The sequence below is a fragment of the Equus asinus genome, chromosome 4 (assembly GCF_041296235.1).
Source record: "Equus asinus isolate D_3611 breed Donkey chromosome 4, EquAss-T2T_v2, whole genome shotgun sequence".
Lineage (NCBI taxonomy): Eukaryota > Metazoa > Chordata > Mammalia > Perissodactyla > Equidae > Equus > Equus asinus.
Window position 1 is genome coordinate 123,512,845 of NC_091793.1, and position 26,874 is coordinate 123,539,718.

At 37.1% G+C, this 26,874-nt stretch overlaps 1 protein-coding gene across 2 annotated transcripts in view; it reads left to right on the forward strand.

The window, feature by feature from the left end:
• The window catches only part of ITGAV (integrin subunit alpha V), an 86,678-nt gene that overhangs the window by 30,793 nt on the left and 29,011 nt on the right, over positions 1-26,874 (forward strand). For both annotated transcript variants that reach the window (XM_070508224.1, XM_070508223.1), the window contains exons 3-14: positions 458-549; positions 3,044-3,158; positions 8,075-8,136; positions 10,113-10,158; positions 13,397-13,522; positions 14,738-14,782; positions 15,851-15,894; positions 15,983-16,039; positions 18,455-18,507; positions 18,917-19,119; positions 23,065-23,256; positions 25,706-25,751. In XM_070508224.1, the coding sequence (XP_070364325.1) occupies positions 458-549; positions 3,044-3,158; positions 8,075-8,136; positions 10,113-10,158; positions 13,397-13,522; positions 14,738-14,782; positions 15,851-15,894; positions 15,983-16,039; positions 18,455-18,507; positions 18,917-19,119; positions 23,065-23,256; positions 25,706-25,751 (1,081 nt within the window). The remainder of the gene's footprint in view (positions 1-457; positions 550-3,043; positions 3,159-8,074; positions 8,137-10,112; positions 10,159-13,396; positions 13,523-14,737; positions 14,783-15,850; positions 15,895-15,982; positions 16,040-18,454; positions 18,508-18,916; positions 19,120-23,064; positions 23,257-25,705; positions 25,752-26,874) is intronic.

Sequence of the window (26,874 nt, forward strand, 5' to 3'; positions counted from 1 at the left end):
TACAGGTGTTCTACAAAGGGGTTTCATAGCCTTTCATTTTCATAGATCTCTTTATGCCATAGAAAGAAGGTTTGGGAGTACAGAAGGTAATCATATTTGTTGAATCAATTTGTTTAATAGTTAATTATTTTATAAGTATTTGTTTCATATCAAGTCTTTGTTTAATAGTTAATGATCTTACAATTTAGCAATTGGAACACTTCACTTACTGTTACTTTTTCACATCTGCATTATGATAATTGATGTTATTAACCCTGAGACACTTCTAGATCATCCTGTATTTTATTTTTTCTGATTAGTTGAAAGTCCCTGATGCATATAAAGTATGAGATAAATAGCCAGTCTGGCATTTGATTAATCAAAGGCACGCTGTTTGTAAACCTGACTGGATTGAAATATACTCAGTTGTACTAAGAATATATATTTTATTTCTCACCCCTCACAATATTTTTTTTAGGCAATAGAGATTATGCCAAGGATGATCCATTGGAGTTTAAGTCCCACCAGTGGTTTGGAGCATCTGTGAGATCAAAACAGGATAAAATTTTGGTAAGTCTTTTGGATATTTACTCATAGGTGAGTTCAGTCAGTTTGTGTGGAAACAGAGGAAGTTTTATGTTTGAAAACTGATAGTAAAACTCCTTGTGCTCAGGGCCACAGGGTGTGATGAGATAAGATGGCTCTGGTCAAAGGCCACCCATCTCAGGGTGCCATCTCTCTTGCCCTTCACAGACTTGGCTTCTGTGATTTTCCACCTTCCTTCCTACATTGTCTGTTTTCCCAGCCCCTCTTGGTGGTTCCCAGCAGTTTGTTTCCATCCAGACTGGTTTAGGAATAGTGTGCCTTTAATTAATCAAACACCCTAGTACCTCCTCTCCTTAAAAATAAAACCACCTTCCCTTTGCCTCATCTTCCCTTCTGCTCTGGCCCATTCCTTTGCTCTCCTTTTCAGAGACTTTTTGAAAGTGTTCTCTATAGTCATCATCTCCACTTCTTCACTTCACATTCTCTTCCCAGCCATTCCAGTCAGACTCAGGTCAGCACGGCCAAGGTCACTCTTGACTTTCAGGTCACTGAAATCCACTGGTCCTTATTCTTATCTTTCTTGCCCCCTCAGCACCATTCACCAAGGTCAGTTGACCATTCTTTTTGAGATCCTTTTCTTCCTTTGGCTTCTGGGACACTATATGTTACTGGTTTTCTCCCATCTCGCTGGCTACTTCTTTGCAGTCTCTTTTAGGGGCTCCTCTTTCTGCCCAATTTCTAAGTGTTGGGGTGTCCCTGAGCTTTGTTCTGAGCCCCTACTCTTCTCTAACCACACCTTTTACCAGCTGCTCCTGTCCTGTCCCGTGGCTGTTAATACAATCTGTATGTCGTAATCCCCAAATCTGTATCTCTCGCTCTTAATTCTCCTTGGATCTTTAAAATCGTATTTCCAAACTACCTATTTGGCATCTCCATTTGGATATTTCACATATTACTCATAATGAACATGGCCAAAATAGAACTCTTGTTGTTGTCCGTCAAAAAGGAAAAAAACACAAAAATAACTGCTTCCATACAAAACTTGCCCAGCTTATTTAGAGGCATGACTCTCTACCCCATCCACCAGCGAGCCCTGCCAATTCCACCTCCAGCCTTCGGAATGTATCCCCTGTCCGTCAATACATCATCTCCACTATTTCTGTCCTGTACCCAGCCACCATCATTACTCACCTGGGCCAATGCAGTGGGTCTTGTCATCTCTCTGCTTCCTCTCTTGCCCAACTACAATCCATTCTCCATAGAAGGACCAGAGTGATCCAGAGCATTTCACCTTCTTGATTAAAACAGTCAAGCAGCTTTTCATCACTCTTAGAAGAAAAATCACATGCTCATCCAGACTTTTATAGCATCTCTGTGATCAGGTCTCTGGCTGCTGTCTCTTTGGCATCATCTCTCTCCATTTTATGTACTTAAGCTGCACTAGTCTTGTTATTCCCTCCACATGCCAAGTCGTTTAAGTTAGGACCTTTGTGGTCGTGTTCCTCTGCCAATGTTATGCTCATCTTGTTGATTTTCACTTGGCTAGCTCCTTGTCATTCTGATTTCAGCTTTAATGTCATTTCCTTAGAGAACCTTCCCTATTTTAATTACCTGCATAGTCTTTATTACTGTCTTTTTTTTCATTTGATTGTGGGGCATCAGGAAAAGATTTGTTTAGGAAGTGAAATTTCAGCGGAGCTTTAAAGGATGTATCAGATTTTAGCAATTGGAGATGAAGGGTAGGGTTGAGAGTGGGGGCATTCTAGGCAGAAAGAGGTACAAAGGAGCAGAAATAAGCAGACGTAGCAAATAATCCACTCTGGAACATCAAGTACGTGGAGAGAAGTAACTACGATTACTGACTTTCTGCTTTTTCAGGGTAGGTATAAAATGACCCAATGTTGATGTCTGCAGTGGTTGTGTTAACGTTTTGCTTCAAAAGTATTATAGAAAATTCATTGAACTTTTTTCCAGCAAATTAATTTGTTACACTTTTGGTAGATTACTATGCTCTGAAAACATGCATTATTCTACTCCTTATGCATGGTGTTGAAATCTGTAACTCGGAAGACAAAAAGGTCATAGTTTATTCAGAAAGTAAATAAAGTAAGCACTGCAAATTCTTTTACTGTCTTCTTACTTAAAATATGCTTTATAATTTAGGGGTATATTCTACAAGCATTAGAGTGTTATTTCGTTAGAATGTTGATTCGGTCTGTGACCTTCAGCTTGGCACATAACATCGAGAAGAATGCTACCCGAAATAATAACTTTGCTAACTATTTTGAAAGAAAAATCTAGACTACAAATATGGCCTTCCAAAGAATATGAGAAAAGCACGTCTTTTTAAATCGTTACTTTATCCATTCCTTAGTGATAGGGAATTTAAGGTATAGGATAGGTTTGATTCATTTTTATTAATGCTTAGAAAGTGATGTTACGTTGAGGTAGTATAGATTGTCTGAAACCCTAATTTTTCAGAGAATTTCTGTGTCATGGACTGCTCCTTTGATCTCAGGCCTGTGCCCCACTCTACCACTGGAGGACGGAAATGAAACAGGAAAGAGAGCCGGTTGGAACGTGCTTTCTTCAAGATGGAGCAAAGACTGTTGAGTATGCTCCATGCAGATCAAGTATGTACGGGAAGTTGTACCAGCTTTTCAGAAGAGGGCCGGGAAGCCTACTTTGTTAAAAAACGTGTGTGTGTGTTAAATTGGTAGACATATTGTGATGTTCGATGACAGCAAAATGAAAACAATCCTATTAATGTAAAGAAATTATGAATGTACAGTCAACAAGTTAATCTTGTCTCCCTAAGAACTAATTTTCATCTTCCTTGGTTAGTAGTAACTAATATATGGTTTGGGAACCTGTATTTTTAGCCCCTATTAGTCAAAAGATTCTTCACTCAGCTTCTGTAACAGAGATGTGGGACCCCCACAACTAAAGATTGTGATTCAGTAGGTCTAGGTTGGGCCCGGATGCCTGCATTTTCAATAAGCTCTCCAAGGTAATTTTATGGATACTGAAGTTTGGGAACTACAGATTTATATTAATAATGATGTTAAAAATTAAAAATGATGTCTTAAACAACCAGAGTTTATATAGGAAGGTGAAACATTAAGCTCAGGAGTCTGCTTCTGAATTTCCCTGCTTTTAATCAGAGTTTCTTTGTCAATCTGTTACCAAGCTGCTGCTTCTTTTCGTCATCCAAAAGATCTCACACTGTTCTCTGATATTATTTGAAATTTCAGATGAAATTGATATTGAGACTAAAGATGATTTTGAGCGCTTATCATTTTGATTGTGCTTTTCCAAACTCTGTGCGTCCTTTTCCCCTTGGAGATTCCGGTTCTTCTGCCTCCCCACCTTTGTGGAATTGGCCACCACTCCAGATCCTCTTTATTCCAGAAACATAAAAACAGCTTATTGAAATGCAGTGTTGTGTTTATACCGGAAACACTTTTTATGCCATTACTTTTTATGTTCCACTGGTCACCAGATAGTTTAGTAGAGAGAAAGCAGCAAAAGCACAACATTGGGTAAGGCTCTTACTGCTAGGCTCTTTCCTCCTGTGTTAGGCAACTTGTGATACCAGGTCAAAGGAACTGAGTAAATCCTCAAAACTGTAAACAATTGAACCTCTGAGAAACTGCAAATGATTTCATCAGACACTTATTTCTTAGCTCAGCACCTTGACCCTCCTTGCTGTAAGTGAGAGGTAAACATCCAAAGAATGTTCCCTAGCCAGAACCACAGTGTTTATTAGGATAGGTCAGGAAGCACACCCTACGCAGGGTGGAGGAGGTTGGCAGCTTTGTCCTCAGTGCTCGGTGTCATCTGTTGGTATTTGGGTCATAGTGCTGTTGTCTTTGGTGGTATATGGAAAATATGAGGATTAATGTGTATTTTTAATTTCTCTGTTATAAAAAATGTGCCTATCATGAGAAGGTAATTTTATGGCTATGAAGAATGAGCTAACTCTCCTATACCAGGTTGGCTGTCGTTTATACAGTGGACACACATGTAAAATCCCCCTTATCTCGTATGATAGATGTGGGAACAGAGATTCAGACAGTTGAAGTCATTTTCTTTTCCTACATCCTGTGGTAGTGAGTGGTCTAATGAGGATTTGGACTCAGGTCTGTCTTACTCCAAAGGAACCTTTCTTCTGTATTACTAACAATGGAGTTTTCCATTTCACTTGCCTCTGTATTAAGCACAGCTTTTCTACAAAGAAAACTTCCTGTTTTCACAGTACAAGTTTGGATAATTTTTGATGTGTGAGAGTACACAGAACCCTCCTGAAAGCAAGCATTGTGTTGATGATCCCTTGTGGATATACTGCCCTGTCAGGCTAGTAGTTTTTGTCATTTTGCCTCTTTAGTAATGACCGGCTCTTTTCTCAGCATCTATTTAAAGGATTAAGGCATTGAGGTTTGCGTGATGTATCTGTTACATAATGCTTTCACTTACTTGGTTCAGGCATGGAAGTTATAAAATCGTTTTAAACTTTGTTTTCTAAAATCTTTCACATCTGAATCAGGTCAGGAAACTGGCCTGTGTGAGCTGAGCCTGTTTTTGTAAATAAAGTTTTATTGGAACACAGCCACACCATTTGTTTACGTGTTGTCTGTGAAGGGAGAGTTGAGCAGCTGCCACAGAGACTGTCTAGTGGCTGTGTCTAAAATATATTCTGTATACTTTCTAACCCTGTATTTAGATCTAGCTCTGATCTAAATAACACAACCTCGGATCTTAGAAAAAGCACAAAGAACATCTTCAAAAAAGCAAAGTGAATGCCTTTCCTCCTAATAAATCTGGCTTTCAGTATCCCTTGATCGTTGTCCATGCTTTTTGGCTCCACCTTTGAAATATTAAGCTACCTGTAGGCCGAAATTACGAGGGGCAGCCTACCGAGGGGAGAAACACTCAGGGGTGGGAATCTGAGAACCTGGGTCATGTTCTCACATTCTGCCGACAGCGAGCGTGTGGCTGTGGGTGATGCACTTAACCACTCTGGGCCTGTCTTTCGTCATTGGCAGAACACTGATTTGGGCAAAAGACTTCAGCGGTACAATTTTAGCATTTTGTATCTTCTTCATACTTCAGTAAATTTAATGATTGATTTTTCCATGGGATGCCAGTTTTGTAAGGCTATGTTGCTAACTCTGCTTGTTTTGGTGGTGGTAGTTTGTGGAGTTTTTTGTTGTCATTGTTCATTTGTTTGTTTGCTTTTGCTTTTAACACGACCTGTGTGGACACCCTGGGCACAGAACTTCACTGTCTGTGACACACTTACCTTCTTACTGATGATGTTTGCTTTTGGCTTTTCAGAACTGTATCTGTGACCATTCTTGGCGTTACACAATAGGCCAAATGTCTTTCTGTTCTCAAAGTGCCTGAGCCACAAATCATATGACTTAAATACGCTTTCAACTCCGTGCTCAGACTGAGTCTTTTGTTCTTTCTGTTTGCTTTCTCAGGATGATGTTATTTGTACACAGATTTTTCTATTATGGTTTCTAGTTGGCTTTTCCTTCCTCTTGTTCACTACTCAGGGAATTATAAATGCATCCTTGATTTGAGGTAGTACAGGCTAGTGGTACTAGACAGGCCTAGGCTCAGATCCACGCTCTTTTATTTACTAGCTGGTTGATTGTGGTCAAGTTACTTAATATCTGTGAGCTTGAGTTTCCTTATCTGTAAATTGTGAATAATGATAGTATCTCTCATAGGATTGCTGTAAAGGTCTTAGATAATGCCACAGAAAATGCTTTAGTACAGTACTTGACTCATAGCAAGAGCTTAATAAATAGTAGTTGCTCTTACTATCATAATCAATAGTATTATTTATAATATCGTCAGGCTTAACGAATGAGAGAGATATTAATTGTAGAAATAAAAACAAAAGCCTTCCCTGAAATAGGTTATAGTCAACATAAATTTCTTTATGTTGGCGTAAACACTCAGTTTAGTATGTACCTGTTAAGAAGAATTTAAAAGGCAGCCATGCTTTCTAGCTGGATGTTCTGGGAAACCAAGTAAAGCAGATAATTGTACAGTATGGTAATCAAAAAAGGATGTCTTTATAAATAGCCTGGAATAATTCCCCAGATGCAACTTGAATAAAGAAAATAAACGGCTGGCTTGAGGTCAGAGCGGAATTCCTTAGTATGATTCACTAGACACTGGAAACCCCAGCCCCACATTTTCCCACTCCCTCTTGGTTAGAAAAATTTACATTGGGGTAGCATTACACTCTTGAGGCTATTTTCTAAAGGAGATTCTAAACTTAGATGTTAAATGTGTAATCTTGGGGCAGTTCCCAGGTTTTTAAAATGGGTTCAAAATTTTTGGTGGGAGTATTTGAAAAAATTATTGCAAGTTGTCTTTATGACTAAAAATATTTTTGGTTCCTGTATTTGGGTGGCAAATACAGTAATACTATAGCTTAGTTATTTATATATTGTAACATTGGTTACAAGAATTCCTTGATAACTGAAGAGTAGTGTTTCCCATTGTTCCTTGTTATCCTTAAAGTAAAAGAAGGGAGAGTCTTCAGGTCCCTCCATCCCTCTATTCTGGGTACAGTATTACTCATGATTAGAGTTAATGTAAATTAATTGGCTAAGTGTCAAGGAATTGTCTCTTTTTGTGAGGACTACAAAAAAAAGGAGTAACTACAAAAGAATAAAAAAGTATTGAGCCTGTTATCATGTGGGAAATACTTGAAAGTGTCATGTTGAAAGATGTTCACTTTTGTCGACCCCAGTGCTGAATATATTGTGAGGCCAGTTTCAGATTTTGCGCTTTGCAGAACGTTAAGTGAGGGTCTAACCATCACCTGAAATTCCCCATTATGTTTTTCGTAGATATTTTATTGTTGTTATTGGCTATAAATTGTTTGTATAGGAAATGTATTAGGGATGTGTGTATCTCTTTAATATTCATAATAGCTTGGCAAAGACCTAGCAATCGTGGGGTAATAATAGTATGAAATAGGAATTTCAAATTGGAGTTAACTCACAGATCGCAACTCATCATTGTTTTATGAAATCAAAATAGTGGGTCATAACCAGTAACTTTAAAAAAAGGAATTAAATATAATAAAGCAGAATATATCATAATATATTGTGCATAATAATAGTGATACTGTTTTGTTAAATTTTGTTTTATCTATTACACACACACATAATGTGTGTATGTTGGATTGGTGGGCTGTGATGCAAAATATAATCTTGCTGTGGGTTGTAGTTAAAAATCAGTTTGAAACCCACCATCTGGGGGGATCTTTCTGTTCTCTGGTGACTGGTATAGCTACTTTAATCTGTCTCTGTTGCCATATCTAAGAAAATGGTGCTGATCGACATGCATGCTGCCATTTTTAGAACGTGATAATAGCTCATTAAGGGCCTGAGTGAATGAGCACCCCCCGAAACGAGTGCACTTTCTTATGATTACAGTGATATCAGATTTTTCTCATGTTTTGTTTTGTGTTGTTTGTTTGTTTCTGGGTTTGTGTATGTTTCCAATCTTTTTATTTTAGAAAATATTGATGCTGATGGACAGGGATTTTGTCAAGGAGGATTCAGCATTGATTTTACTAAAGTAAGTTGTCATTTAAGACTGAATGAGATTCAGATCTACGTTATTATCTAAACAATGGTTGAAAATTAATGAGTCAATACTTCAGCTTCTCTATCATTCTTACTGTTTTATGAAAACAGCTAGTAAAGATGACCCATGCATTTTGATAGTCTTTGCCTTATTAATTCTCTCCCCAGCAGACGTTGTTTATTTGAAATAGACATCAAAATAGGAGTGAAGGATAGTTAGGAAATGTCTTCAGGAGATGATAGATAACTCTCATGGCTTAATATTAAAATTTCCAGTTAGATAGGCTTAATATGAAAATTTCCAGTTAGATAAACTTATAGAATATTAAAGTTTTCTGTTTTTGACTGAAATTGGTTTTTCACAAAAGCTATCAATGGGAGCTTTATTACAAAATTAAAGTTTAATTACATAAAAGCTGAGAAACATGCATGTTTGCCATCTATTATGTGTCTAAAGACACCAAGTAAAGCTGAAGCAATTTCTTTGTGGTAAGAAATCTCATATGCGTATTTTTAACTAAGCTAATACGCTCTTCAAAGTTGATAGTTTTTATCTAATTTTCTAAAATAAGAATTTCATTTATATTTTCAAAGGAAATTTTTCTTAAGTACTTTTCTTTATATAATTTTCTTTTGTGTGTGTGGGTTTTTTTGAGTGTGATATATGAATATTTGAATATCAAATTGAGAATATTCCTCCCAGAGAAGCCTCAAAATTATATTGATTGATTAAAAGTAGAGCTTCCTTAGAAAGCTTAATATGGCTTTCTTAAAAAATGCGAGCAGAGTGCCTTAAATTTATTAAAACAGCAGAAACTATAATCATGTGAATCAGAAAAACTAATGAAACATCTTTTTGTTTTAATTTGTATTTTATCTTTATTTTATTAAAAAAATTTTTTTCTAGACTAGGTACTAGTAATTATAGTCAACTCTCCTTACTAAATACTTGATGTTAATTTACTCAATTTGAAATTCATAATTCCGAATTTACTCATAATTACTCCTAATTCAAAATTTAAGGAAGCAAAACAGAGGTAAAGTATATTAATAAATATTAGGTTTAAACTTGCATGATGTATTTTCAAATAGGTGTTGTATTAAAAATAAGTGTCCATGTTTTCTGTACTTATGCCTGTACAGCTATAACCCAAGAAATAGTCTCTTACCATGAATGGTCATTGTTCAATTAACTGTTCACTTCAACTCATTTCTGAAAAAAGGGTGTCATTTTAGAGCAGACAACCTAGAAGTATCTTTTACATAGCCAGGGCAGGAGATTGTGCATTCAGAGCTTGAAAGGGCTGGATGTCCATTTGGAGGGGGAAAAATTTCTCTTACCTCCAGAAAGAAGAAATTTCTAAAATATTATGCTCGAACTCTAAATACCTTGAATTAAATACCTATAATTTGTTACAGTTATAAGAAATGCTAGTCAAGTGTAATTTGTATATATAACATACCCTGAAAAATTTACCCTTTAACTTCACTCCTGTTTAGATCTGCAAGCCACTAAAAATAATTTTCCTTTAGTCAAAAAGTGTTTAATGATTATTAGGAAAGGAAATTTGCCTTTGTAGTCACAAATATAATGTACAAAATTAAGGAGTGACTTTTTTCTTCATTGTAGTGCAGTAATACTTTGCAGTAGGGCTTCATGCCAAGTGTGTGAAGCAGCCGTGATCTGCAGAATATATATGTAAATGCATATTTGCATGTTTTCATATATTAAATGAATATAACTTTTCTTTTTGATTTTTATTGTATTTTAGAAAAAGTAGAATGAAAATTACTAAAACTGAGTTAGATGAGTTTTAGATGTATGATTTTGTTTGCCTTAATATATATGTATATATATCATATACATATATACATGTATATATAGCTTTTATGTTTATCACATTGCTTTCAGTTTTTAAAGCTACATGTTTTTAAATATATATCTTGTTGTTGCTTGATTTAATCTAGGCTGACAGAGTACTTCTTGGTGGTCCTGGTAGTTTTTATTGGCAAGGTAGGTTAATATTGTTTAAATTACCCAATAATGACTGTGTTTCAGACTCACCTGGTTTTTCATGTGCCTTTGAGAGTTTTCAGATTATTTTAAAGAAAGAAATGGAAAAATTCAATTTAAATGTATAATCACTATCTGTAACAAAATGTTTTTTGAAAGGACTACAGCATCATATATATAATATATAACATATTATTAATATATATTATATATTATATAAATATATTCCTAGTAGAAAATAAACTGAGTATTTTTAAAGTAAATATGTAAAGTAATTTAAAATAATTTCTTTTTATTGTTTGTGGTATGTACTTCTCCATCTCTGTACCCTAGAGGCCATGACATAAGCATTAGGAAATGTGTGGAACTGATCTGTAACAGGTAAATTGTGGCGTTCCAAAATCTCATAGTTTAAAAAATATTTTGAATTTGCTCATTAGAATATTGGAATGGTTATTTTCTCATTAATTACTGACATCAAGAATGATTTCTTTGGGAAGTTTTTTGGTTTTTTTTTAAGATTTTCTTTTTTCTTTTTCTCCCCAAAGCCCCTCGGTACATAGTTGTATATTTTTAGTTGTGGATCCTTCTAGTTGTGGCATGTGGGAGGCCGCCTCAGCATGGCTTGATGAGCAGTGCCATGTCTGCGTCCAGGATTCGAACCGGCAAAACCCTGGGCTACTGAAGCAGAGCAGGCGAACTTCACCACTTGGCCACCGGGCCGGCCCCCTCTTTGGGGAGTTTTAAAAATAGAGGATCTTAGTAAGCTTCAAAAGAATATAATTAAACTGGCATTGATATAAAGATAAAACACTACATTCTTCAGTCATTCTGAGGGGCCTAGTAAAATTACCATTTGAACAGATGTATAGCAGATCATTATTTGCTGACAGTTTGGAAATAGGTAACTAAATCTACTTATTTGTTTACTTTATGTTTCATTTATCATTAGATTTACCCATTTATTTAGTCAATATATTCATGTTTATTTTCTGCTAAAAAGTGCTGTTTGAGGGTCAGAACTTGTTCACTGAGGTTCTGATATTCAAGCGTTGTTGGTATTTGGAAGAACTGGAACGCCTGTGACTATATTGATTTGCAAGTACTTTCCGATTCTGAATTTTACTTCTGTATTCTCCGCTATGCTTTCCTTACATCGTTGTGGGAAAACCCGTGCTTGCTTTTGCTTTATAGAAAGGGAAGCTGGGCCGGCCCGGTGGCGCAGCAGTTAAGTGCGCATGTCCCGCTTCTCGGCGGCCTGGGGTTCACTGGTTTGGATCCTGGGTGTGGACATGGTACCACTTGGCATGCCATGCTGTGGCAGGCATCCCACAAATAAAGTAGAGGAAGATGGGCATGGATGTTAGCTCAGGGCCAGTCTTCCTCGGCAAAAAGGGGAGGATTGGCAGTAGTTAGCTCAGGGCTAATCTTCCTCAAAAAAAAAAAAAAAGAACAAAGGAAGGGAAGCTAAAGAAGACATTTACTGAAGGAAATAGATTGGAAGGAAAATAAGAAGGAAGGAAAACTGGGAATAAGTGAGAAGTTGAAAGGGATGGCAAAGGAGAGAATGAAGAAAAGAGAAGAATCAGGCAAAGACAGGGATTGGTTATGAGACAGACTAAATCTGAAAATTTTGCATTTCTATGAATTATCTATTGGAAAATGAAATGATTTAAGAAAATTGCAATTGAATTTTATAGGGTTTTTTTCTGGCTTGTTTTATACTTTTAAAATGAAAAGAAAAATAGTTTGAATTACATATGAGAAAATAGGAAATATTAATATTTCCTAGTTATATATAAGACATAGATTTACTTTTCTTCTTTCCTGCTAGGTGTGTCATTCAGCGGAGGGGAGGGACATGTCTGTTGGGCCCGCCTGGGAACCAAAGATAGATTGTGTGATTCTCAGTCAGGACAGCTTGTTAACTCTGCCTTTTTACAAGCTGTGAAGATGTTTAAATGACTTGTTCTTTTAATACCTTGAGTATTACACAATGTTTGTATGCATTCCGATTTATTATAAATTAGGACAGATATAGATACTATTCATATTATGTTCATTGGAGTTTTATTATAAACGGGCTGTAATATGTAAGTAAAAGCTCCGTGACTGGGCATAGAGTATTTTGTTTTAATAAGATTAAAATCAGCAGGTTTCACCCTGAATAAGTAAGTATGTTAGAATGAATTTTTCCATAAATCTCAGAGTTGCTTCTGTAAGAATAGAGAAAATGATACTTGTTTTATTTCAAAGAGATGATGAAAATTTTCCAGTGTTTTTTGATTCAAGAAAATATTTATTGAATTCCTCCCATGTGTTAGGTACTCTTGGGCACAGAGGATAAAGAGTGACCCAGATAGAAAATGTTTCTGCCTTATAAACTCAACTTCTGTGACTGGACAAATTGGGGCAGGGCTGAAAATTTTAGCTGCTATGAATTTTTTTCTAAAAGAGCAGAAATGAAGAGATGATTTTCCCATGTTATAGAGATGACATTTGATAAATCAGCCAACCTTTCTTGGGGCTGGAGGCAGTCAGAGTTTTTGTAGTCGTCTAGATTTCTTGTGTATGGTTGTGAAGAAAAGTGAACTCACCCATGCAGGCTGCTTCATAAAGGTGTCCAGATAACTCATTTAAAAAAATCACTTGAGAGGCTGGCTCCGTGGCCAAGTGGTTAAGTTTGCGAGCTCCGCTGCCGTGGCCCAGGGTTCGGATCCTGGGCGCGAACATGGCACCACTCGTCAGGCCATGTTGAGGCGGCGTGCCACATCCCACAACTACAAGGACCTGCAACTAAGATACACAGCTATGTATGCGGGGTTTGGGAAGATAAAGCAGAAAAAAAAAAAAATCACTTGAGCCAGTTGTTCTTATTATAAAGGTAAAACTATTTCAGTAGATTTTTCAAGTTCTAATGGATTTGTTTGGGAAATAGTCCTTGATTTTGTTACTCCATTTATTTAACATTGATTTTTTTAGTGAATGAAGACAAATTCTGTATTCGTAAATTTTTATTAGTGGAGACTAATTTTAAGTACTAAATTGAATAGAAATAATTTTGACTTAAGAAATAATATCGAATTTCAGATTTAGTATTAGGAAGGAGAGTTATTTAAGACTAGTAATTAGACATATTAATCTCTAACGTAATTTTCTTTAATGCAGGTGCCATCCATTGTCTGCATCATAAAATTTCTGTTAGAAAGTTATCATTTATTTTGTATATGCATTTCAGGTCAGCTCATTTCGGATCAAGTGGCAGAAATTGTATCTAAATATGACCCCAAAGTTTACAGCATCAAATATAATAACCAGCTAGCAACTCGAACCGCCCAAGCTATTTTTGATGACAGTTATTTGGGTAGGTAAAACCAAAATATGGATTCATTTTATGGAATTGTGGTGTATTTGTACTGTATTTGCTTCTTCTGCTTTAAGTAGGAAAATCTTTTATGTGTAATGTATTAAGATTTTTTTTAAATATGAGGAACATGATTTCAAATTGTTATTGAGTACTTATGTTATATTTCAGTGGTTGAAATTTAAGAAAGTGATTTTTTTATACAATGATAACTATAATAGATAACCTTTAAAATATGCTTACTGTCTTCTAGGCGTTGTTCTAAATGCTTTATCTGTATTAACTCATTTAATCCTCACAAGTCTATGAAAGTGTTCCTTTATCATTCCCGTTTTTTAGGTAAAGAAACTGAGGCACAAAGAGGCAAAATCACTTGCCTAAAGCCACTCACTTATAACTTGCTGTTCTGAGATTCATATCCAGGCAGTCTGAGTCCCAGACTTTTATTCACTATGTTAAACTACAGTTTTGGTCTTTAAGATTTATTAACTTTTCTTCTCTCTGTAAATTTCTCTTATTCATTAAACTAAGTACACATAACAGAAATAGTACTTTACTGACTGTAAAAAATCTGTTATTTATTGCCTCTTTATGATGAATTACAAATTTATCCTTTTTTTAATTGATATGTAATTGACATACACCATTATATTAGTTTTAGGTGTACAACATAATGACTTGATATTTGTATATATTGCAAAATGATCACCACAATAATCTAGTTAACATCCATTGACAAAGATAGTTATAGATGATTTTTTTCTTGTGATGAGAACTTTTAAGATTTATTCTCTTTGCAACTTTTAAATATGCGATACAGTGTTACTAACTATAGTCACCAGGCTGTATGTTACATTCCCGGGACTTATTTCTTTTATAACTGGAAGCTTGCACCTTTTGACTCCTTCACCCATTTCACCCACCCCCATCGCCCACCTCTGTCAACCACCAGTCTGTTCTCTGTACCTTTGAGAAATTTATTGTTTTTAACTGACTCCTTTGTAAAGTTGATAAAAGCCTCATTTTTCTAATAGAGGTGTTATTCTAATAGAGATTCATTTATCATAAATATATGAATCTATTGCCCCTAGAGGACAAAATAATACGTAATTAAAGGAATTACTTGAAAATAGTTTCAAGGAAAGCCCACTCAGCAAGTATGCTGAAGGTAACTGTTCCTGCCCTGACAATGTTTTACTTTTCTTTCCTGTTTAGGTTACTCGGTGGCTGTTGGAGATTTCAATGGTGATGGCATAGATGGTATGATGCACTTGAACTATATTTAATCCCTTTTCAAAAATTTGGGGGCGAGGAGCTGGCCCTGTGGCACAGTGGTTAAGTTCGGCACACTCCACTTCAGTGGCCCAAGTTCACAGATTCATATCCCCAGTGTGGACCTATATTACTCGTCAGCCATGCTCTGGTGGTGACCCACATACAAAATAGAAGAAGATGGGCACAGATGTCAGCTCAGGGCCAATCTTCCTCAAGCAAAAAAAGAGGAAGATTGGCAACAGATGTTAGCTCAGGGCAAATCTTCCTTACCAAAAAAGAAAAATTTAGACTAAGCATTTAAACAAGTGGCATTGAAAAATCTCAGCAATTAAAGAGTTTGCAAACCCTTGTTATGGAATATGACAGGAGAAATGAGGGAGACATTAGTACATTGATATGAGCTGGGTCTATGTTATAGTTCCTTCAGCAGCCACTGGAATTGAGCTGGCCGCTGGGTCCTCAGTCTCGTCCTCATCTGCTTCCTTCCAGCCTCAGAGTTTCCATTATTTCTTCAGCTCCTTCCTTCTTGCTTTCAGCAGATTCAGTCCTTCTGGAGAACCTTAGTTTCTCCTTCTTTAGGCGTAATTTGTAACCTGGGCTCTGTCTGTACAGTGGTTGCCCCATCCTCTCTCTGTCCACCCATCTTCCTTCAGAGCTCAGTGTGGGAATCAGAGACTTTACCTGGTTTTGATCACATTTCTCTACACCGTTTCAGTTTGCTCTGTATTGTTTTTCTACTGTAAGTACAGCTTTCCTTCATTCTGAGGCTCACTTTATCTTATCTGTTCTCTTTTTAACAAGGTTACAAATGCCTAGAGGGCACACATACATTTACTTGAGGGTCCTCGAGATTCTTCTGTATTTTGTAAAGATTTGATTTCATGGTTAAAAAATGCTGTGATCATTTATTATGGCGCACCAATTTTTTAAAATGTCTTATTTATTGTCTACTGAAATAGCAAAACAAAACTTAAAGCTTTCTGACATATCCGCTTCCTCTTACAATTTCCAGGATTGGTCTTAAAAATGAGTAATTAAATTTTTTCTTTTCAGACTTTGTTTCAGGAGTTCCAAGAGCAGCGAGGACATTGGGAATGGTAAGAAAGTTAAAAGGCTTTTTAAAAAAAATCTCTGGGTTCTCTTATATTTTCTCATATTTCATATACTTTTGTTTTTCCTGCACAGGTTTACATTTACGATGGGAAGAACATGTCCTCCTTGCACAATTTTACTGGTGAGCAGGTATGCTTTTAAAATGTTTTCTTTGGGCCTGGCCCGGTGGCGTAGTGGTTGAGTTCGTGTGCTCCGCTGTGGTGGCCTGGGGCTGTCCAGTTTGGATCCCAGGTGCAGACCTACACACTGCTCATCAAGTCATGTTGTGGTGGCATCCCACATACAAAATAGAGGAAGATTGGCACAGATGTTAGCTTAGTGACAATCTTCCTCAAGCAAAAAAAGGAAGATTAACAATAGATGTTAGCTCAGGGCCAATCTTCCTCTCCAAAAAAAATACATAAATTTTTTTTCACTTAACGTTTTGACATCAGCATTCCCTAAAGTCTTAAAACTTTTCTTGACAATTTCCTCATGGTTTAATATTCAACATATAATAAATATTGGTTTAATAATCAATATTACAGATATAAAATAGGCTTTAAATATTTCACCTTTATTTTAACCAAAGTGATTTGTTTAAGCAAAGACTTTCGTAATTGCATACTATGGCTTTTTTTTTCCCAAAAGAAATGCAAAATCAAATTGCACACACACATAACCAAAACAATTTCCTTTTTTGCTGATGACATTAACTTCTCCTTTAAGGAATGATCTATGCCTGTTAATTTTATTAGATGCAAGACAAAACATGGCACAGATGTGTGTATTATAGATATTATGAGTAAACTTCGTTTCTACTACATGAAATGAAACATCCTTCAGTTAAAAAGTAGTACTTTTAAGTACTAGATATTCTCTACAAGTACGAGCATTTTATAACATTCTGTAGTGTATGTGTCAGAGAATGAAATGATGTTAGTAATGATAAAGGAAAAATTGATCAGTGGGTAGAGAGGAAACAAACATCTGGCAGATTGGGGATTCACGGTCGCTTCCCCTTCCGTCGAGCTTGTTAGCTGTGCAAGAGGAGTGACAGGATGAGGAGCTAGACTCAGCGTCCCCGGAAACCTCTGCGGCAGGTCAGGGTTGATGCCGGACGGAATGGCCTGCAGCTGATGGGCCGCTAGGATTGTGGCACGGTGGTTACCCCTTTGTGCTGTTGTGACTTCTCCACATCAGACCGCTTCTCCTGTCGGATGCCCGTGTGTGTCTCTGGGTCACGTGGCACACAGTCTGTGGTGCTTTCTTTCTTCCTCCTCGACTGTTTTGTCGGGGGAACCCATGGGCTTTGCATTGGGGTAGACCTGGGCTCTCCATGCTCAGGCTTGTTGCATCGGACGAGGTATTTACCGCTGTAAATCTGGTGGCCCGTGTGTAAAAATAGAGGTACTGGTGACTTCTTCACGGGCTTGTGGAGAGAATCAAGTGAAAGGAAGCATTTCAATCATAGTGCCCAGGACAAAACTTGTCTCAGTAAATGCCTTCCTTTCTTTACAGTTTCAGGCTGAATATCCTGAGAGACTAAGGCCCAAGAATAGTATTCTGTTAAATTCCAGGCAGCACATCAACATGATACCCCAAATACAGTGCACTTTCCTACACATGTGCTGATCTTGTCATTGAGTACAGAATGCACCTTTCATTTTCTCAATTACACTATATCAACCCAAAATAGATATGGAGGGATCTCCCTTATTATTCCCTCCTGATATCTCAGCTAATCAAATTTTGCTAAGTTTGCTCTTTTTTGGTGACTCATTCTTCACCTTAGGTCATCTTTCATCTGTCATCTCTCCCAGATTTGCTTTGCACCTGGGGCTCTCTTTAGAACTTTCCTTTTTCGCGTTTATTTCCAGCCATGCTGCTCTATCTGTGATGGGCAGCAGTCTCCTGTAGTGGGGGAGGGGAGGCCCTGCTTTCTCTGCATAATAAGCCCATAATAAACACAAAAGCATTTGTACTGTGGGAACTTCAAAAGCAAGACCACTGGCATGTAATCGGTTGAGTTGTGAGGCAAAAACAAATTCGGTTCCGTACTTTCCAAACAATAATTTCTTTGGAGTTGTAGTAGTTTCACATAGGGAGAGGCGATCATGACCTATTAATAATTATTACCTATTATCTTTACTGCATAGACATCCAGTTTAACTTCCTGGGTTCAACCAGAATGTCTGTCTGTGACTATGTCTTTCTGATACTGCGTTTGTATCCGGCGTGGTTCGGTGACGGAGAGGAAGGGAGGAAATAGGTCAGGCCTGGCAAGAAGCATTGATTATACTTGGACTTAAATGGCGTGTGATGAAATCACTGAAATGATATACATGGGGTATGTTTTGCCCATAAATCTAGGAAAATAAACAAGCCTCATTCCCTGATTGTCATTGTGTTGGTAGAATAAACTTGAAAGAGACGAATTTTAGATTGAAGCACTATATGCAGAGAAAAAAATAACCCCTTCTCTTTGATAAATATACTACAAATATTAATTGTCTGGACCAGTTGGGTGAAATGTAAACATTTCATTTTGATCTTGTTCTCCAGATGGCTGCATACTTTGGATTTTCGGTCGCTGCCACTGACATTAACGGTGATGAGTAAGTTTAAAAAAATGTTTCCAGAAACAGTTTTTCTCTCGTGTTTATGAATGCTTTAGTAAAGTTAAACATTTTTTCTTCTGTTTCTCTGTCCCCTTCCTGGTAATCTTTCTATTTAAAGAACCAATTTGAAGCAACCCTATCATGAATACTAGAAAACCTCTGTGCTGTTCATAATGTCTTTCAATAGCTTTTATAATATGAAGAAATAATGTAATTTATGAAGTAATCATAGTTTCTTAAAAGAGTTGAAGGAAGCTTTGCCTTTGAAATGATCATTTTATGCTTCAGTGTGGCCATGAGAGATGTGGAAAGAAGGAAACTGAGTTTTAATAAGAAAGAAACTGATTATTAATAGTCGGATGGAATTTGGTCTCGCTTTGGTGAAAAAGCTTCTCTGTTCTTTCAGTTATGCAGACGTATTTATTGGAGCACCTCTCTTCATGGATCGTGGTTCTGATGGCAAACTCCAGGAGGTGGGGCAGGTCTCAGTGTCTCTGCAAAGGGCTTCGGGAGATTTCCAGACGACCAAGCTGAATGGGTTTGAGGTCTTTGCGAGGTTCGGCAGTGCCATCGCACCTTTGGGAGATCTGGACCAGGATGGTTTCAATGGTAAGGTCAAAGTTCAGCAACTGTGTGTTCCTTGATTATTCTCTGTTCACGCGGAAAAGTCCTGTAGCCTGGTCTGTGGAGAATCACACAAGCAAACCTCCTTCCTGGAAAGAATTGAGTGACAGTGAGTAACACACCAGGTTGAACGACAGGTTGCTCTCTTTCCTTAAAAATCAGAACAGAATTTTCAAAAATTGATTCTCATGAGTTATGATTCATGCATGCTGCCTCAAATTAGAGTGTTGGGGTGGTTAATTTCTGAAAGGAGCCTGCCATCCCAGGGAGCCCTATGCTTGCTGGGGGTGCCATGTCTCTGTTCTGCTTGATGGCAGCACCCTCTACTGTCCATTTGATACAAGTGTAACAATGGTCACAGGCACATTGTCGAGGCCATGCTGACTCTGATAGATCCCTCAAAGGTGTGGTTGGCCGTTTCTATTTTTAAAGCCGTAACTTTGTTGTGGCTGCCTCAAATATTCTGAGGGGGGTTGTATCTCCCTTCTGGGTGCAAATAAAAGACATAAGCTCATTGTTTTATAATAGTCCCATTTAATAATTTATTAATAGTAGTAGATATCTTTAAAAATCAAAGTTGGCTTTTACTATAGAATGAAATATACGTTACAAATTACTAAGATTTTTTTTAAAAGAATACTATTAAAAACCTTAGTAGAGATCACAGAATAGAGAGTTGGTTGGTTTGTATAATCAACAATATATAGGGCTATGCCCCTTAAAATTTAAAAGAAACTTATAAATTAAAAAGAAAACTTCAAAAATATGGATAACTGTAATTTCTCCCAAGTCGTAGTAGAAAAGGCAAACGTTGGTTTGGCCTCAAGACTCCACTCCTGCCTCGTGGGTAGTTTTATGTCGTGTACTGAAGTGTCATCTCTCAGATTAACCCTAGAAGTTTTCAGTGTTAGTGCAAAGCTACTCAAAGGGACATTTTGCTTCCTACCATAGAGTCTTAAAGACTTTTACTACTAAGAGAACTTAGAAATCAAATGAAACTCTGGTATAAAGTTCAAAACAGAATTTGAAAAGAGTACTATAGAACAGACCAAACCATTACTTATTGAGAAAAAAATCTAGCTAGAAAACGCAGGACCACAGCTGAGGTCCTACCTTGAATAAGCTGGACGAGTTCTTTGCTGTAGGTGGGCCTCTGTCTCTGGGTTTTCTGGGAGAGCCTGGGCATGTTGCTGTCACCTTGTCCTCAGGATATTCCAGCCACTTTAAAGAAAATGTCCTCAGGATCACCATCTAGCCAAGATCTCATCCTGCTTTCTATATTTTTATTAAAATATATTATCCGTGAACACAGCAATTATGAACAACAACAGCTAACAGATACTGAAGCTTTACAACAATTTTACAAAGATATTTTACGTTTAGAGATAGATGCCATAGAGGATGATTTTGTTCTCCCAAGGTTCTCCTGGGGTCTCAGTGTCCCAAACAGATTATAAATAATAATGTCTCTAGTGGAAAGTGATCTGAGCTGTATTTATATAACTATGTAGATTTATAGTTTATATGTATATATAGCATATACATATAAAATGAGCTGTTACTTATACCCTGGATCTTCTCTTTGTTCAGAGCTGATGACATTAACCCTTTGTTATGCTGATGCTCCTCTGTTCCCCCCTTTCCCCCTGCATCACCAGGAAGATGCTAATATCATCAAGAGGGATGCTGAAAACAATAGTTACGTTCCACAATTATGTGCAGTTTTTGTCAATACGGCTCCAGAAGGGCAGAGGGGGAAAAACACAGAAAAGAGCAACTGAAGTGATCAAAGGAAGCAATCGAACGAAAAAGGAGGACTCCCCACATTGAACAGATGCCAGCCAAGAGAACACATGATTAGAAGGGATTAAGTAATGAAAGGTTTAGAAAACTTCAAGATAAGTTTTATTAAACAATCTCTCAACACCAGAGCCATCTTCTGTTGAGAAATTATATTTTAGTAAATACTTTCTTAATGCGTATGTCAATTTAGAAGTTAGGCTTCTCTTTTGAAACTTGAAAAAAGGATAAAAGAAGGACACTTACGTAATTTAAATACTACCTTTTTTTGAGGATAACAAATTCTTAGTTGGTGCTTGCTGCAGGCCAAGTACTGTTCTAAGTGCTAAAAATGAGAGGATGAAGTAGAGCCCATCCATGCCCTTAAGGAATTCAGGGTCCATGGGGGCGACTTTTATGTAAACAAGTAAATACTAGAGTGTGATCATCGCAATGTTGGAGATATTCCTGGGCATAATGGTCTCATGTAAAAGATGAGTGATCACGGTGTCTTTGATGTCTCAGGAGATGTGACGTTGAGGAGGCTGAGAACAGTTTGGGTGTATGAAAGAAACTGAGGCAGTTTAGAATGGCTGGTACGTAGGGGCTGTGATATGTCATAGCAAGATGGACATGTCCTTGCTCTCATGAAGCTTATCTTTCATGGAAGAGCCATAGAATAAACACATAATGGGGAAATTCAGATGGTGATAAAGGCTGTGGGTTAAAACAAAAAAAGGCAATATAGGGGCTGGCCCCGTGGCCGAGTGGTTAAAGTTCTGCTCGCTCCGCTTTGGTGGCCTGGGGTTTGTGGGTTAAGATCCCAGGCGCAGACTTACTCCACTCATAAGTCATCCCGTGGAGGCATCCCATGTATGAGATAGAAGAAGATTGGCACAGATGTTAGCTCAGGGCTAATCTTCCTCAAGCAAAAGAAGAGAAAGCTTGGCAATGGATGTTAGCTCAGGGTGAATCTTCCTCACCAAAAAAACATAATAATAACACCTAAAAAACAAAACAAAGGCAATGTAATGTGATAGAGTGCCTAGAGAGAGTGTGATCAAGAGGGGAGAGTGCATTGCCTCATAGCGTGGCCAGGGATGACATTGGATCTGTGATTTGGACAAAGGAATGGAGCAAACCTCGAAAAGCTCTGGAGCAAGAGGTGCTGAGGCAGAGGGAGCAGCAAATATAAACCCAGAGATGGGAACCGGCTCAGCGTGTTTAAGAAACAGAGAAAAAGGCCGGGCTTGGTAGAAAGAGTGAGTGACAGTGAGAACTCGGCGTGAGGTTGGTGGGAGTGGTGGTGGAATGAAGGGACAAAACCGGGTAGCGTTTAAATGCTTTGGGAGATAATTGAAGGATTTAAGAAGAAAGATGACATGATACTACATTTGGCAGTTTCTAGGAGAGTGGAGTATAGGGGCCAGAGCAGAAGTGGGAGGCCTTTAGGAGTCCAGGGAGAGGAGGAGAATGGCTTGTCTGGGGTGATCCCAGCAGAGAGAGAAGGAAGTAGGCATCTTTGTAATACGTTCTAGAGTTAGGAAAGGTCATAATGACCATTTGGTGGTTTTGGTTTTTTTGGCCATTTGATGTTTTGTATTTATTTTTGTTTATTAAAGAATTTAAGCTTTTTCTTTGTTTATGTTATTTCAGTGTAAGTTGGGTTGGGTCGAGATGAAATCCTAACTTTCACGTTTCTGAGCCAGAAAACCAAACACCATGCCCAACCACAGTAACTAGAATTTTGAGAGCTAAGATGAACCTTAGATGAGTCTTTCGACATGTCCCCTCCCCTCCATTTTAAGGATGAACCATTTGAGGTCCAGAAAGGTTAAGTGATTTGTCCGAGGTCAGACTCAGAATACCTGGCTCCAAATTAATGTCATTTCCACACTGTTTCACCGGAATTTCATTGAATTAGATTGTTGAGTAAAGAGTATGCTGCTGAACTTGGAATCAGTATTTATCAGGACAAATGGGTTCTGGAAATATTAAGATCTTCTCCATATAAATAATAAGTACTGAGACTAAGACTCCCTTCCTGCCCTCCCCCCTCCTTTCCTTCTTCCTTCCTCCTCTTCCCTTTCTTCAACCCCTTCTTACTTCTCTCCATCTCCTACTGCCGCCCCCCCACCTTTTCCCTCACAGATATTGCAATTGCTGCTCCATATGGGGGTGAAGATAAAAAAGGAATTGTTTATATTTTCAATGGAAGATCAACAGGCTTGAATTCGGTCCCATCGCAGATCCTTGAAGGGAAGTGGGCTGCTCGGAGCATGCCCCCCAGCTTTGGCTATTCAATGAAAGGAGCCACGGATATAGACAAAAATGGATATCCAGGTGCTTTCCTAGAAATACATAGAGCTTTGAAGATGTTTCAGTCTTAATGGCAAATAGTGTTAGTTATTGTGTTCTTGATTTATGTTATAAATCATTTCAATTCAGTATTTCAAGTATTGTTCAAGCCCATACTGTTGTTCAAGGCCCTCTTCTCATTGGTGAAAGGAATACAAAGCAAAGACAGCTCTGTTTGCTGAGAGCTTCCACTATAATACATACTCTGAGTTTCTTTTATTGTCTTGAAGTCTGTATCGAAAGGTCAGAGAGAAATGTTGCAGAAGCTATTAACAAAGGCTAAGTGCTCATTCTAAGTTTTTAAATGTAAGCTGTCTTTCTTTTAATGATCTAGCATTTTTATGTAATTGACTAATCATTCTGAATTTTAAAAAATATATTATATCCTTTAATTTTCCCAATAAGGCTGGTGAGGAATATAAACTTGCTCAGCTCATTATTATACCATTTTTTGGATGAGAAAAGAGACTGAGAAGGGTCATTTGCCCAAGGTTGCCCACTGGTTTGAGCCGGTACAGGAAGTGAGGCCTTTTTCTGGCTCTTACATACTTTGGGGATAATAATGGATCTAGGATCATAATGGATCATTCTTTTTTTTTTTTTTTTTTGAGGAAGAGTAGCCCTGAGCTAACATCTGCCAATCCTCCTCTTTTTGCTGAGGAAGACTGGCCCTGAGCTCACATCTGTGCCCATCTTCCTCTACTTTATGTGTGGGACGCCTACCACAGCATGGCGTGCCAAGCGGTGCCGTTTCCACACTCGGGATCCGAACCGGCAAACCGCAGGCCGCTGAAGCGGAATGTGAGCACTTAACCGCTGCATTACGGGGCGGCCCTGGATCATTCTTTAAATGAAATACAATGCAGAAAATTTAGTTTACCTTTGTTATGGAAACAGTTAATTTTTAGCTCAATATACAGGTATGTTGACATGCTTTTGGAAATAGGACATGAAGTTAATTCTTATCTATGTTGGTGTTATTTCAAGAATTTTTTTTGTTATGATACAATATATTTATTATAGAACTTTTGGAAAATACAGCAAAGCATATCTTTCCATCTTTTTTTCAGTGATTTCACACACTTTTTTTAAACAAAATAGAATTATGCTTTATGCACTAATAACGGATTTTATTCAAGTATCAGAAATGTCTCGTGTTATTTTTTTTCTAAAACATGAATTTTATGTTTTCCATTCTATCAAATGGCCGTAATCATACCTTATTTAACCTTATTTGGGGGCAGTTACATCCTTGTATGTAATTCTGGTGCGAACCTTTGATTATTTCCTTAGGACAAAATTCTAGAATTGCCATGTCAAAGATACGCGCTTTTTTTTAAGGCTATTGACACACATTGTCAAACTACAGTCCCACTCCCTACAAAAGAAGGTTTTGCAAGTTTTTTAAGCACTCACCAGCAGGGAGTGAGCCATCATTTTCCCACATTTGTGCCCACACTGCGTGTCATCTTTCATTTCTTTTAAAATAGCTTTATACTATCTGACAGGTGGAAAATGTTATTTTGTTTTCATTTATACTTTTTGATTATTAGTGAGGGGAAGCATTTTTGTTTATTTGCATATGTATTTACTTTTGTGAATTTCCTTTTTGTATCTTTTTTTCTCCATTTCTATTGGGATGTTTTTCTTTTCTTTTATTCATTCATTTTTTTTTTTTTAACTTGTGGCTGTGCCTTAAATATTGAGGGTATTAACTCATATATGTAGTTCTCAGTTTGTCACATTTGCTTCTTGGGCATAAAGAAGTTCTTACTTTTTATGTAATCCAATCTACCCGTCTTTATGGTTTCTCATGTACTTTTCTGGTTAGAAAGGGCTTCCTCAGGCCTAGCTGGGTATACTGTGAGACAGCTCTGATTTCATTATTTCCTAATTGTGAACCAGTTGTAGCAGCTGCATATAAAGACTAATGCATTCTGTTCTTGTTGATTTGAATGCTGTCTGCCCACATTCTAAGTATTCTAAGTATATGTAATGTGCTTTTTTGGTTTGGTTTTTGAAACAAAATAGATAAAATGAAAAAAAAGAAATTTTACAATGAAAGTGTAAATTTCATTTACAATGAAAGTGTAAAATCCACAGGCATCTATAAAGCTTTTTTGTTTGAGGGTATGTGTGTTTGGGGTTATACACTTCCTTATTGTTGCTGATTTTTACTAAATAGCCATTAAAAAGATTATTGTCTACCTGAATGAAAGATTAGTTTTATGTTGAGCGTTTGCCGTTGATGATAGCTTATTTAGAGTTTTTCATATATTTTAGCCTTTTAGATATTATCTGACAACCATTTGATGAAGAGTAGTTTTGAGACTGGTCTAAATCTTTATTATATGCATTGAAAGTTTTGCAGAATGGTGTGTGAATTTATAAAACTATTATTGTTACTAACATATTTTTTCTACTCTCTTTTAAGACTTACTTGTAGGAGCTTTTGGTGTAGATAGAGCTGTATTATACAGGTGAGCATGTTTCCATGTCCTGAAATGGAATATTCTGAATTGTTTGAAAGTTTTATAGTTAAGTACTAATGTTTGAATTTTAGTTGAATTTTCTTGAAGTAATGATAAAATTTGTTCTTTCTAGTCAAGATTTGCTCCAGGCAAGTAGTATGGATAGGAGGAGATCCCAAAATAGAGAAAGCTGCAGATTTTTTATTGAGAAAAGTATTCAGAATTTTCCATCTTTGTTCTTTATATTATATTCAAAGATATTCTCCTGCACTTTAAATCTCTCTGTAAAAAGTATACAGTTTATATTTCCTCTAAGAGGCAAGAAATTAACTTGGTGTTTGTGCCACAGCATTCTCTGTCCACAAGGGCAGTATCTAATGACTATGAAAATGAATATTTTCATTAGAGCAATATGTATAAATTCACATATCTGTATTTCCCAGCTTCATACATATTCCCAATTATTCTCTGCATTTCATCAATTTCTCATGCCTTAGAATATCATCTGGCATCCCAAGTAGATTAAGATGTTTACACTTCTACGGGTCACGTTTATACATGGCAGGAGAGCTAACATTGGCGCTGTGAAATGGGGTTTGTGTTGGGTCAACTTGATTGTGGTTCTCAGGGCAGCAGGTGTCCACCAGATTCCCTGGTTTATCCTGATTGAGACAGGCACACTGACCTGAGCCCACCGTATTTTTATATGGTTTAAACCTGAGCATCTGAGCTTTGGAAAACTGTATTTATTTTAATTTATTGTTTCACTTTGTAAAATTGTTCTTAATGAAGTAATACATGTATGTAGTAAAAACTCAGGCAATGCAAAAAGGCATACAATAAAAAAATGTACTTTCTCCCACACCAGTTACTATTTATTAGTATATCCTGCCAGAAATAGTCTATGCATTAAAAAATCATGTGTATGTGTGCGTACATGTATCTTTTGTACATTGTAGGCTTTTTTTTTCCTCTTATACTAAAATTCTGTCTTGGGAATATTAGGGATCATCCATATCAGCACAGATGGATTTACGGCACTCATTTCCTTGCTATATTACAGCGTTGTATTAGGTAGATATCCCATGACGTGTTTAACCATTCTGCTTTAATGGACTGAATTCCGATGGGT